Genomic DNA, 13,903 nt, shown 5'->3' on the forward strand with positions numbered 1-13,903 from the left:
TTTGATTGCTCTACACGGTTGAGTGCATAGCATCGTAAGAGCTGTGGAACCTCTAGCTAGAAAATGGGCCTCTGTGATTGGTTTTTGTCGAAACCTCAAGGGTTCCCTTCATAGAAATCAGATATTTTTTATATCAAACCAAAGCTAACACTTCCCCCTAAAAACACTTTTCGTCATTTTTCAACAGATAACTCAATTCAATGTTATAGCAAGGCAAATGTGGTAAATCTGTTGAATACTGCCTATCCAAAAACATTTTTTGACCAAAATGTAGCTTATAAAAGTCAAAATCTCAAATGTTCCTTACAATATTTTTCAAAATTTATGTCATTAAATGAAAAAGCACTCTTATATTGTCCTAGCTATACTAGCGTCATTAGAATGAGCAATGGCCAATCCTCTTTAAATTGCAAATATTGTGCAAAAAGTTACTATTTTGGCCTGTTTTGTCATACGGTTGTAAATTCAATGAACTATGACTTTGCTAAAGAGCGCTTACAAATCGATATGTAAATCATGTTACATCATCACTTCTACAGCGCATTAATGACACCTAGCACCTACATATCAAATACTAGGCCTATCCTGTTAGAAAAATGTCAGGAGTGTAGCATTGATTCTGTATAAGCACTGGCGTGTATTAAAAAGTGGTAGCTAGGCTTGTATGTATGTGATAAAAGTAATGTAATGTAATGTGTAACAGCGTAATAATGACAATATTGGTAGTGGAAATTCAAAACAGCATAACTCAACTGATGATAATTAACTTTAAATCAAAATATTTGCGTGACCATGTTTGGAAACAGCATGAAAAATGCATTAAAGTGAGTACAAATAAGCCTAGTATTGGTTCAGTGGTTCTTTAGAAAATCTGTAAAAACTTCTTATGTTGGAGCATAATGACTTTAATAGTACGCAGAGCATTATTAATTGCATCCTTGTAATAATGTGATCATATTGGTTCATCGGCATGAACATTGTCATGACATAAATTAACACTTAAAGTACCATATGTTTGGATTCCAACATACCGAATAGAACATTTTTCAAAAGCCATTTTTGAAAAAAAAAATATGACAACACCTGTTCTATATGATCTAGTTGTGAAGCCTGGATTTAATTATCTGGGCAGCAACGAAATCTCGTGCAGAAAGTTTGTTAAAAGTAAAATTCCACTTTATTTGGTTTCTTTAAGCTTATTTAGGATGTCAAGTGTTCTAAAAATCAGGGTGTCATTTTATCCAAACGGTTTAAGGGTGTCAGATCCATGATGGCTGCCAGTTATATTAAACTGTAATAATTAAGCTGTAAAATACCTCGCCTCGATACCTTTCTCTGATTATAAACAACTAAAATGTCATCGGTCGCGTATTTCTTGAATGCTTGGTTAATAATTTACAGGTTGAAATAGGCAAAAGGTCAATTTGCTGCAATTTTTGAAATTTAGGTGCTCATTCTACAACTCCAACGGACTGCCGCGTCTATTTACGTACTGTGTCCGATTTGAGCGCTGACATATTGGAAAATGTTGACAATCAATATCAATGAGAGTGAACATTCAACCAAGGAAATTTGAATTGTGGGAAGGTGAACAGAATTAACCGTTTTCAGCAATTTAACACTGCTGATGAGAGACGAGTTATATCGGAGGCAGATCTGAGGCCAGTCATGGTGTGAAACCAATCAGATTATGGATCAAAGGACATGTCTGAGGGCAAGTCTAGGGAATGGATACTTGAACTCAAATATTTCTTCTTTGATCATATTTGATCGATTTACTTTAAAAATATTGTGACCTATCCTTTCAGCATGGCGGCTATTGTTGAGACTTAACAAATCCACAATGTGACATTGTCTTCCCATCGTTATTTAAATTCCCTGATCACACTTTCGAGGAATACCATGTCCCGCAGGATATGACTAGCGCCCCCAAACGAGGTCAGTACAACATTTTAATAACAATATGTCAATAACAACATTTGAATAACAATGGGACACGTGCTAATTATTAGTGACGCTTCCATGTAATATATTCCTTGATAGTATACTAATCCAGCAGCAGAACCAGAAAGTAGTGCTATAGTGTACTGATAAACCAAAGCGACAGATGTGACGAATACTATAGACGTATACCTAGCAGATGTGATAGGTACTACATGTATAGGTTTTCAAGTACATTTAATTTATTTAATTGAAACGCCTACCACAAGATTCCCGGGACAATACTATAAGTACAGCTGTTAACTGTTGCAACATGCTAATTCGGCGTTCGTGTATATTAATTTAGCGAACATAATCAGTGTCTCTAGAGCTACTCTCCGCTTTAATTAATATATGTTTTAGGCTGGAATTATACGATGCCGTGTTTTAAAAGCGCACTAACCGTTCTCCTTACTTCTGTGATAGTGGAGGTGCTAGTATCACAAGTGAAAGGTAATTCGGTTTATATATTTTAGTTATATATTTTAAAGTTAACTTCTTTAATAACTATTTTCTGTTTTATACTATAATTCACACCACCAGTGCATGTCGCGTTTGATAATTATATTGTTTTTCTCTGCTTAATTATTCCTTATTGCTATATATAAGTATAAATGAAGTTATCTATATATATTGTATACATGCAGGTATTTAGAAAATTAAAGATAATTTAATAAGCTTCCAGTGTAGCCTCCTCATTTTAAGCAGTTGCCGTCAAAATTTGTGATGCTGTAAGTGAACCCTTCGCCGTAACCCTAACCTAAACTAAGCCATAATCCTAATCCAAAACCAAACCTTAACCGTAACCCGATCCATTTTGTTCAAGTTGTAAGTAATCATTAAAATAAAGCAACAGTGAGGTATGACAATTTGGCATCATTCATCCGTGCGGCTTATTATGCATATTGTCCATTGGAATGCATGACACATGGGCCGTATAAGAAAGGAGATTGCGATTTGCATCTTTCATACAAACGTCCACATGTAATGCCCAGAACACGTTGAAACGTGACTATTTTTCCACACGAACAAGTATCATATTGATGATAACGTCGTTATAATATGCGCGTAGTCGTCTCAATCTATCGAAATATATGTTTTGCAACCATACTATTTCAACAGCATGTTAGCAATGTTTAGTCGACATCAAAACAGGCTGAATTAAAATAGAAATATAACTAAAGACATATTTTGCTTAAAATTAATATTAGTATTAGACAGTCGCCCTCGTGTTGCCAGATTTCTTCCGCGGAAGTATTGGTCTCGGTCATAGCCGGCTTGTGGTCCTTCGTGACGAATGAGCACAATTCAGACTGGTGGTATGTACGCACGTATGAACGACCGACCGCATGGCGAAATGCGTAAGGAACATCACAATCTCTCCTACACCTGTAGTTACATGCACATGTTGGGAAGAGATTGCTTCTTCGCGCGATTTACGCGGCATTAACCGCTACCTCATGGACTCACCGATTAAGTTATGGGTAAATTTTAACACATGACACGGCAGAAATTGGTTTTGTGTTGTTCTGTAAGATATGACATATTCTTTAGATGCTATAATATTAACTGTCTCAAATTCAGGTAATGGCCGAAATAATAATCCCTCGGTGAAACATGAATTGTTCCGTTCCACTCACCTTGAACAATCCATCTTTCACCTCGTGATTATATTTCGATCACTCACACCTGCAAACGGTTAATAGGATAGTGGTCCTCGTCGTAACTGGCATGATTGGGTCACTAATATTTACGAGGTGTAATAAAAATGAAATGCCCAACAGTATTTTATAAATAAGCTATATAATTTTTATGAAGAGCTTTTCTACAAAAGAAATTGCTCATTAAAATGAAGCTATGTGTTCAATATAAGTGTGCTTTTTCATTTGATGACATAAAATTTGAAAAATATTGTAAGGAACGTACACTTGAAGTTTTGACTTTTAAAACCTACATTTTGGTCAAAAATTGTGCTGGGACAGGTCGTTTTCAACAGATTTAACAGTGTTTTTTTTTTGGGGGTAGCTTTCGTTTGATATTTAAAATATTTCTGATTGGATGAAGGAAACACATGATGTTTTGACAAAAACCAATCACATATTTCCATTTTCCAATAGATCTTACACAGCTCTTATGATGCTATGTTCTCAACCGTGTAGTATAACACAGCCTGCGTAGAGTCTAGACTCTCTGTGCTTGGAAATTTCTGTGTGGTCGTGTGTATCGAGGTGGAAACTGTGCGTAGATGCATTTATATATAAGAGAATCGTTTTTGTAGTCAAAAACCTTTTCATAATTTATGAGAAGCTAAAATCGTCTACATCAGATGATTATTTCATAAGAAACGTAGTCATTGCCAATCACTAACAAGAAGATCAACCAGGTTAAGTTGCTTTCTCTATTGATATCAGCAATAGAACTAGAATAAAACGGCAATGATTAGCTGCTTCCTCCAAAATAACCAATTCTCGCGATTCAAAATACGATGCGCCGCCAGCGGTTGCTCTTGCCAGTCCATTTTTTTTCGTACGATCAATAGATCTACTATTGCTGTTTAAGTGTGCATTAGCGTAAAGCGTCATTATATTGACATTTAAGGGTAGACAATGTATTGTTGGTCGAAGCAGCCTAAAAATCGATTTTCATTATCTAAATCAATATATTATTGAAAAATAGCACTTTGATGTTTTGCAATGTTCAAATACTGCAAATCATATTCTTTGAAAACTTGCTTGATTTATTGCTGTTAATGAGTTACGTACGTTTTACAAAAGTGTTGTTGTTTCAGTCCTCTTAACTTAAGAGCCACAGGACCTACACAAGTAGATCTGTAATATTTGAATTCTTCTACACTCTCGCTATGAAATCATGAATGTAATTTTTGCCAAAGCTTACTACCATTCGTAAGATGCTGTCAACTACCAAATCACAACAGCTAAGGGGGCACACAGGATCACTCAAAGTGGGAAATTTTAGACATTGTTTTGTATAGTATCTTTAAAAGTAATGTAAAACTACATAAAAGTATACATTTTCTGAAAGGTAATGACACAAGGAATCCAACTAGCACGGCAGATTTCTGCAATATTTGAGAAAAGCGTCAAAATTGATTTCCCATGCCAATTTTTTTCGGTCCGCCATAACAACTTACCCTAAATACCAAAATTGGTTAAAATTGCATATTTGTGTTCTAAAGACACAAATCTAATTTTAATTGTTCCTGTACGTATCGTCATTACTTCTAAAGATACAATACAAAACAATGTCTAAAATATCCCACTTTGAGTGATCCTGTGTGCCACCTTAAACACACAATGACTATAATGTTCGTGTGTTGTATTCGTATTACGCGGGTTTTGGATGTTGACCTCGTCCCAATATGCACTGACGGTATTTTGATAACTGCAGAAGGCACATAGAGGTATCCTTTACTCATGTGTGACTTCTAACAAGAGGCGCCCCTGGGTTACCTTCATGACTTTGACCATAGACCGTGAAGAGATGGACGGTCATCTGGATCGTAATTCTATAGAAATTTCACATTATGCTGAGACCATGAGACGTCTCGCTCGCACCTGTTGGATTAGCGTGTTTGAAAGAAGCGGCATTCAATCGAAGTACATACATTGTCTCTGACACAGTTACGACTGCAATCTAAACTCTGTTGTCACTAAACAATAATTATTGTAGTTACAAGAAATGCCACGGTAAAAACTGCTTATTTGATTCAGTTTGAAGTTAATTAAATAAATACATATATTCACCGTTGCGATGTATCTAACAATACATTTTACTCTGGGATTGAATGACTTTCACTTTGCGTTATATATATAAGCCCTGGTCTCCATCCATGTAGTCAAGTCAAAAACTTCAATTTGGTGACCACTCTCTGGCTAGTAAGGTTTGACGATTGACTTCTATGGACCATTTAGAAAAAAATAGCCCCCATGTCCCTCGCGAAAATCCCGGCATTTTTCGCTAGAGGCTAAAATCCAAAATGGCTGCCGCCACCATTTTAAAAATTTAAGTTTTGAACCAGAGAACCTATAATCATGCACAAAGACACTTTTTCGGATATATCGAGTACAAGGATTCCAATTCTGACATTAGTTTGACATTACGGCATCATTTTCACCCAGAAATCCAAGATGGTGGCCAGCACCATCTTGAAAATTTTTGAACCAGAGGACCTAAAATCGTGTACAAAGACAATTTTTTGGATAAGTCGACCACAAGGATTTCAAATTTGACATTACTTTGACATTACGACCTTATTTTTACATATAAATCCATGCTGGCGCCATCTAGAAAAAAATAGCCCCCATGTCCCTCGCGAAAATCCCGGCATTTTTCGCTAGAGGCCAAAATCCAAAATGGCTGCCGCCACCATTTTAAAAATTTAAGTTTTGAACCAGAGCACCTATAATCATGCACAAAGACACTTTTTCGGATATATCGAGTACAAGGATTCCAATTCTGACATTAGTTTGACATTACGGCATCATTTTCACCCAGAAATCCAAGATGGTGGCCAGCACCATCTTGAAAATTTTTGAACCAGAGGACCTAAAATCGTGTACAAAGACAATTTTTTGGATAAGTCGACCACAAGGATTTCAAATTTGACATTACTTTGACATTGCGACCTTATTTTTACATATAAATCCATGCTGGCGCCATCTTGAAAAAATAAGTTTTGAACTAGAGTGCCTAAAATCGTGTAGAAAGACACTTTTTCCGGTAAGTCCACTCCAAGAAATCCGAATCTGACATTAATTTGACGTTATAACATAATTTTTGCCCAGAAATCCAAGATGGCCCCATTTGGTAGAGCGTAAATGTGATTTTTGAATGAGAGCAGAAGCATAAGTGTGTCATTTCCGCCTTATCTGGGGTTCATGTCCCTATGGGGTTTAAACTGCCTTATCTTGGGTTTACATCCCTTATCTAGGGCTAAGGCGCCTTATCTGTGGTTTAGACGGCCTTATCCTGGGTTTACGTTCCTTACCTGTGGCTAAGATGCCTTAACCTTAGCATATCGCAGTCTAAACCCAGATAAGGCATCTAAACCCCAGATAATGCGCCGTAACCCCAGATAAGGGACGTAGACCCCCGATAAAGCAGTCCAAACCCCAAATAAGGCGCCTTAACCCTAATTGAGGAACATAAACCCCATATAAGGTGCCTTAACTCTAGATCAATCGTCAAACCTTACTAGCCACAGAGTGGTCACCAAAAAGTTTTTGACTTAACTAATGTCCTGCTTGCACGGATGATCAGAGTACAACATTCCATTGGTTTGTAGACTTCTCCGTCATTGTCCGTAGTCCACTTGCCAATTGTGCATTCTCTGGATATTACATTTAAGCTTAAAACTCTGATTCAATTATTTGTGCACAATTGATAGATTTTCACATCTGATCTTTTCAGTCACCGTACTCCCTCTGTTTCCCAAGCTTCCCAAGTGGACTACTGACTTTGACTTGCGGTTAACATTTTTAACACGGGACTGTATGGAGAGTTAGGCCAATTTCTGGCCTAACTAAAATTGGTCATGATGTAATGCGAAAAAAAGGTTGGCACACTTTGCCTGTCTTTTGGTATATCTCTGCCCCCGCTCCCCCAATTCAATGTTGGACCAAGCCATGTTGTCAACAGGTCCGTGAGACCCTCCAACATTGAAAGATGGGGAGTGGGGAAGGGTGAGATATAGGGGGGAGTCTGTACTTCACATATATTGCATGCATGTTTCACTCACCTCCCCAATTTTTATAGGGCACACATTTCCATTGTTTAGTGCAAGTGTGCCAACTCTTTTTTTTCCTGGATTGTGGCTTGTGATTGGTCGCCCAGATCTCGTTATTGTTTAAAACCTCCCGGCACGTACCATTAACTATACATGGTACACAACTAGCTATGGAATGCGGCGCTTTTGTGCTGGCGCGAGAGTTAGTGGATAAACGTACGCATCTAGCGCGTATTGTACCATCATGCTTACCGTCGTTTTATCTTTTCAGTTTCTGTTTCCGTATCCGTAATAGTTTTTGTAAGTCATTGTTATTCTGAAGTGGTAGTCTCCCAGGTATGACCAATCTTTTATTCTAGCCTTTTGTTAGTTACTGAAAATTTGAAGCTCGTGAATTTCAGTTTTCGTTTTGGTAAGTTATATTGATTTTTTACATAAAACCTTGAGATGTGCGGTTGGGTGCCAACCTAGACAAAAGAAGAGCCTAAATTTTACGGTCCTAAAATTGCGGTAAATTGTACGGCTTCAATTGACTTGTGTTTGGTGTATATGCACTTACGCCTAGACGTAAGTGGCTCTTAAAAAAAGTCTTGCATTGAAATATATACTAACCATGTTGCCAAGTTATAAGCAAAAGTCTTTCATATTGGCGATGAAACGAGCGTCTAAAATCTCCCAATGAGGCGCGTACAAGTGGTGATTTGGTAATCATGTTTTATATTGAAATGCAATACAAAAGAATTTGCATTGGAGCAAAGATAATGTATTCTATTCATGGCAAGCTAATCTGATAATTGGTTGGGCCTATATGCAAGACTCGGGTTTATTTTAAATGTTTATTTTTGCAGAGCTTATTTTCAGTCATGGATCATACTGATAAATTTCGCGAGGGGGAGGGAGGAGGGAGATACTTAAGTTGAGACTGAACAAGCGAGAGTGCGAGGGGGTGAGGAAGAAAGAGAGGAGAGGGAGAGACGGAAAGACTAGAAAGAGAAGAACTCGAGAGGAGAGAGTAGGGACCGGGGGACGGGGAGGGAGTGGGGAGACTGATCATATGGGGGGGGGCAGGAGGAAGCAAAATAGGGAGATAGACATTGATACGAGTGAAGGGCGACACTGTGGCCCTGCACAAGTGCTTTGGGGTTCGACAGGCTCATAAGCGGACCTTTTGTGATTTTAGGGCTTATTTGCAACGTTTTTACAGAAAAAAGTGGACTTTGTCATTCGGATTGGCATGCATTTTGTCAAATCAATGTAGATCAATTTACCAAGAGGGCGCTAGGCCATTAAAAACACTGGTGTTATCATAATTTTTTCTCTCCCAGTTTTATTGACATAAGCAATCACCTCTATTGAAATAAGCTGATTGGTACTTCAGAGTTAACAATGAAATCAGATTACAGTAACTTACTGAATCCCTTGCGTTTTCGTATCTGAACAAAAGACTTACGGAAACTGAAAAGATAAAAAGACCCTTAGTCTTGTGGTTAGATTTGATTGATAAACAAGTATGATTGACAGTGTGTTTTAGAGAACGAATTCCCGGGGTAAAGTTCTGCTTAAAAGTGAAAGTCCATAGTCGATTTTTAACTTGAATAATAAACTGGCAGATTCTAAAATTAGAATTGTTCAGTATTGAAGTGCCATAATAGTTATGCCATTATGATATGTTGCATTCAATAATAAAAGCCTACGTATATTTTACTTTTACTGTCACAAATATAATTATATAATTTTTTTCATAACCATTTTATACTAGTATTTTGATGTAATAAATATCAGTATGATTTCGAGTTCAACTAAATGCGTTCATCATGATTAATAACATATTTTTATTTATCAAAAATCGACTATGGCATAGTCTAATTGGTTTGCAACTGATAATGCAATTGAGTGTACGAGAGTTGAGTTATTGACCTTTTTTACGGTAATCGATTCCATGGCAGGTTTGAAGACTATCTTGTCTTTGTGTTCAGGCGAGACGATCATATTTTTATAGGATATGCTGCAGATGACCGTCCTTGTCTTCACGGTCTGTGCTTTGACGGGCTGTTTTGAAACAGTCATTGTTGCACATGCAGGTACCTCTTTTGAAAGTCCTAAACAAGGTATAGCAGTCGAGATAAAAGAGAGAGACAGAGAGCGAGTGGACAGACAGACAGAGTCAGAGACGGATATAATGACAGACAAACGGACAGAAAACAGACAGACGGAGAGATAAGCTGATAGAGAACTGTCAAATCCTATTCTGGCAGCTGGTCCCGTAAAACATTAATTAATAAACGATATTACTTTTGTAAATTAAAATCATTTCGTGTTATTTATTGCAATTAATTCATCTTTGATAAATAAACTATGTTTTATAAAGATTCGAGCTAAATTATCAGCATTTTGTTCGTATTTAATGTTGAAAATAATTGTGGATTTCCATATTGATAGTTGCATAATTAAGTTTTCATTAATGATTATTTAAAAGCATTATTCTACAGATGGCCTGAAATTAAACAATTGAGTGGCGCAGTATAAAAACGGCGTAAATAGAGGTCACTAGGACACTTTCACCTGAAAACCTAATTTTTCACAAAAATGTGCCATACGCCGTTTTTATACTAAGCTACTCAATTGATGAATAGTGTTACATGTTGAAACATGCTTGATAGACATAGCAAGCGATCTTGATAAATAGTTTGATTATGTTTAATGTAGAGTTGGTGATATGCACCCAAATTTATCAAAAATCTTTAAAACACTATTTAAAGTGATTATTATTATTATTCAGTGATCCCAGCACAAGTGTAAAAAAATTAAAATTGTTTATAAAATGCTTAAAAGTGAAGGATAAGTCATTCAAATTGTCATTTGGTATTTTTTAATGACAAATTTGGCAAAAAGAGAAGAAAACAGCAGTACTGTCGAAGTTGAAGCCCCATTGAAATACATGTAGCTAATTTAGATACTGTCAGTATCTAAATTACAGATTCGTGTAAAATGTCTTATTTGGTCTTAAATACACGGCTTTCGGCAGAACCACTCGCAGGCTATTTTAGCACATCTATGACAATATCAAAATCGGAATTTTGATGATTTTTACGATCGTCCGGAGAAGGAAATCACTGAATGGGCCTTTAACAGCAGCCAATCACCCATTATCCATTTATGATAGATGCAGGTGGCAATGATACTCTGGTTGTGGACGAGATACTATTGTTATGGAGAAGGAGAAAACCTTACTTGCCAAGTTTTAATTTTTTCCAAAAAAGTGTTTTTGATTTATGCAACTTTTTGTCATCTCAAAATCCCATTGAATTACTACAGGGAAGGGCTTTTGGCACTTTGCCAATTTCTCAAAATAGCCACATTTTTGAAAACAAAGATTTTATTAAAACTGATTTTTCTCTCCTTTATAGTAGTTGTATATAAAAGTTTTAAGTTTCATTTTGCTGCCAATATATCACAAAATAATGCAAGCCAAGTTTATTTTCTAACTTAGTGTTACTTAAGTATATATTTAAAAGAAATGTTGGTACTTTTTTATGATTTTTTTATTTTTTCTAGAAACACTAAATTACCTAAATGCTAGGATTTGTTTAGCCAACAGGGAAGGGTACAATTAGGGGGGGTGTTATTTTGCAAATTTCAACTTTTTCATATGAATTGCAGTTCAAAATATGGTATCAACATTGGAAATCAAGAATATGAAAGAATTTTATTCAAAAAAGATTTCTAACCCCCCTGTACATGCCCATTGAAAATTTTGAAACAAGGTTTCCGAATTCGGCAGGCTTGTATACTTATTGAATGTAGCAGACGACATTAATGGAAGTTCAAATGGCTGTGAACACTTGATTAAAGTGCTTTTCGCTAAAACTATGGGTTTTGTATGTGGCCTTCTTGATTAGCTAGTGTGAAATTAGTTCCATATGATGACATTTGAGCAATTTTAGACATTTATAGGTTAGTGTGGTGTAAAAAGTGAGTAGGCCTATCTTCGTGATCTTAGAAGCAGCAAGTGGAGTAGAAACTAAAACACTTTAAAATGAAAAGAGAGACTTTGTCATCACAGATCAAACAGCTCATAGTGTATGTGTAGAAAGTCTTATTTATGAAAGGCTGGATTCTGGGTTTATGTCTGACCATCTTTTCTGTAAGGAGTAGGCCCTAAGGTCCGTATGCACAAAAGAGTTAGACTGGTCTAAGTGGAATTGTGTTCCATCAGGAATGGTCTTTTACTCTTATTTACTTCATAGAGTAGCTAGCAAATTCTAAAGATTTACATGTAAAGGGAAATGTCCCTTGTCCTGGGACTAAATTCTACTTAGACAAGGTCTAACTTTAGACCCGATCTAACTCATTTGTGCACACGGACCTAAGATTAAGAGTCTTACCAAGCACGTAATTGAGAACAGAATAGGTAGACAAAATAATGCCCAAGAATAATATTACTCAACTACTGCCTGAACGTCGAGCAGTTTGACTCAACAGGCACTTGGCTGCATACAAAGTTAATAAATCATGGAACAAGTCCAATGAAACATCCACATTTCCCAGTGAGCCTGAAGGACAAACGCTTTAATGACTTATATGATATAACTCTACCTATTTAGATGATCTTCAAAAGTAGGCCCTATATGAACACATACTTGCATGCATTGTCAGTGCATCTTGGATCTGGACTCCCTGAAAACCTGATTAGTTTACATCATATTATAGAGCCATATTTTTCACTAACTAAACTTCAACAGTTACAACTTACTCAAAACTGATACCAGCCTTTTATCAACTTTATGATGACTAATTGCGCAATAATACCAAGAACCTTCTTAACATCAACATACCAGCATTCTCCTTTGTGTCAATAGACAGATTCCAGCAAATCAAGTACATGTATGATAATAACATATTATGATAGGCCTACTCATTTAAAGTAGCAGATCCTTCTCATATATGAAGCCACAAAGATAAAGATGATCGATCATGTCTTGTTCCGGGTTTCAGAAGCAGAAGGGAGACAGTTTTACCTTTGGGGAATGTGATCTTACAGCTGAGCATGCCATAGGGCTATCTTCCATGGATCCAGAGAAGCTTGACAAGCCACCGATCCAAAACCTTGCAGCTGGGTATCTTGAAGGGACACAAGTCTTTCACTTCTTAAATCAAGTGATGTGGATTAATGGACTTATATGAAGCATCCCAGATAACATATACTTATTGGGCCAATATTGGCAAAAAGTTGCATTGGCATTATATCAGTATATAATATTGGGCCAATATTGGCTCACCATTCATTGGCAGCTGATCTCGGGCCAATAATAAACTTATCATTGGTTTAATGTTGGCCTTTTATATATCGTTTGATTGGCATTACATCAGTATATAATATTGGGCCAATCTTGGCTTTCAATTGGCAATGTTTACATTGGCATCATGTTGGCAGCCAATATAGGTTATCACACCAATTTCGGTAACAAATTGGGTAACAATATGGTAACAAATAATTATTGTGATGAGTACTAGTGTTTGTAAGACCTTATTTAAATCCTAAATATTATACTAAGTTGAAATAATAGGAAACAAAACCACGGATGATAAAACGCAGGGCAAACGCTATTTAACACCACGGATTATTTATTTTAAAGAAAATACACAAGAATTTTCGGCAATTTCAATTCTAAGACCATACTTTTAAAGATTTCTAAAGTACGTGTCACCATGCTATCAAATACTCTTGATGGCTATTGATGAGTCGTAGTGTTCCTCTCTTACCGAGAAGCGGGCAAGAGGTGATACATATGTCTTTTCCGGAGCCAATAACGTCCAATAATTAAAATAATCCATTGCATCAATATTGGCCCAATACTAAAATTACATATTGTTAAAACATTGGCAGCCATTTGTTTGCCAATGAGAAATAGGTACAGGCCCAATGTTGGTTCAATAACTGTGACAAGGTTTGGGCCAAGCTGGGGCCAACATTGGCCCAAGCCCAATATTGAGCCAACCTTGGGCCCATGAGCAAAACATGATTGGCCCAATACTGTCAGCCAATGTTGGGCCAATTGAACTCAAACATTGGCCCTTCATTGGGCCACCATTGCCATGCTATCTGGGATTGTACTCTCAATAAAAAGTGATTTTATCCTCCAGCTGATAAGCTGTTTATGTTATTATCGACACGTA

At 36.6% G+C, this 13,903-nt stretch overlaps 1 protein-coding gene across 2 annotated transcripts in view; it reads left to right on the forward strand.

The window, feature by feature from the left end:
* Positions 1-2,079: 2,079 nt before the first annotated feature.
* Positions 2,080-13,903, forward strand: part of LOC140146788 (carbonic anhydrase 7-like) — a 43,162-nt gene continuing 31,338 nt past the window's right edge. The window contains exon 1 of one of the 2 annotated variants that reach the window (XM_072168670.1): positions 2,080-2,433. In XM_072168670.1, coding sequence (XP_072024771.1) covers positions 2,358-2,433 — 76 coding nt within the window. In that variant the 5' untranslated portion in view covers positions 2,080-2,357. The remainder of the gene's footprint in view (positions 2,434-13,903) is intronic. The other variant, XM_072168672.1, reaches the window with a different exon arrangement.

The sequence above is a fragment of the Amphiura filiformis genome, chromosome 2 (genome assembly GCF_039555335.1).
Source record: "Amphiura filiformis chromosome 2, Afil_fr2py, whole genome shotgun sequence".
NCBI lineage: Eukaryota > Metazoa > Echinodermata > Ophiuroidea > Amphilepidida > Amphiuridae > Amphiura > Amphiura filiformis.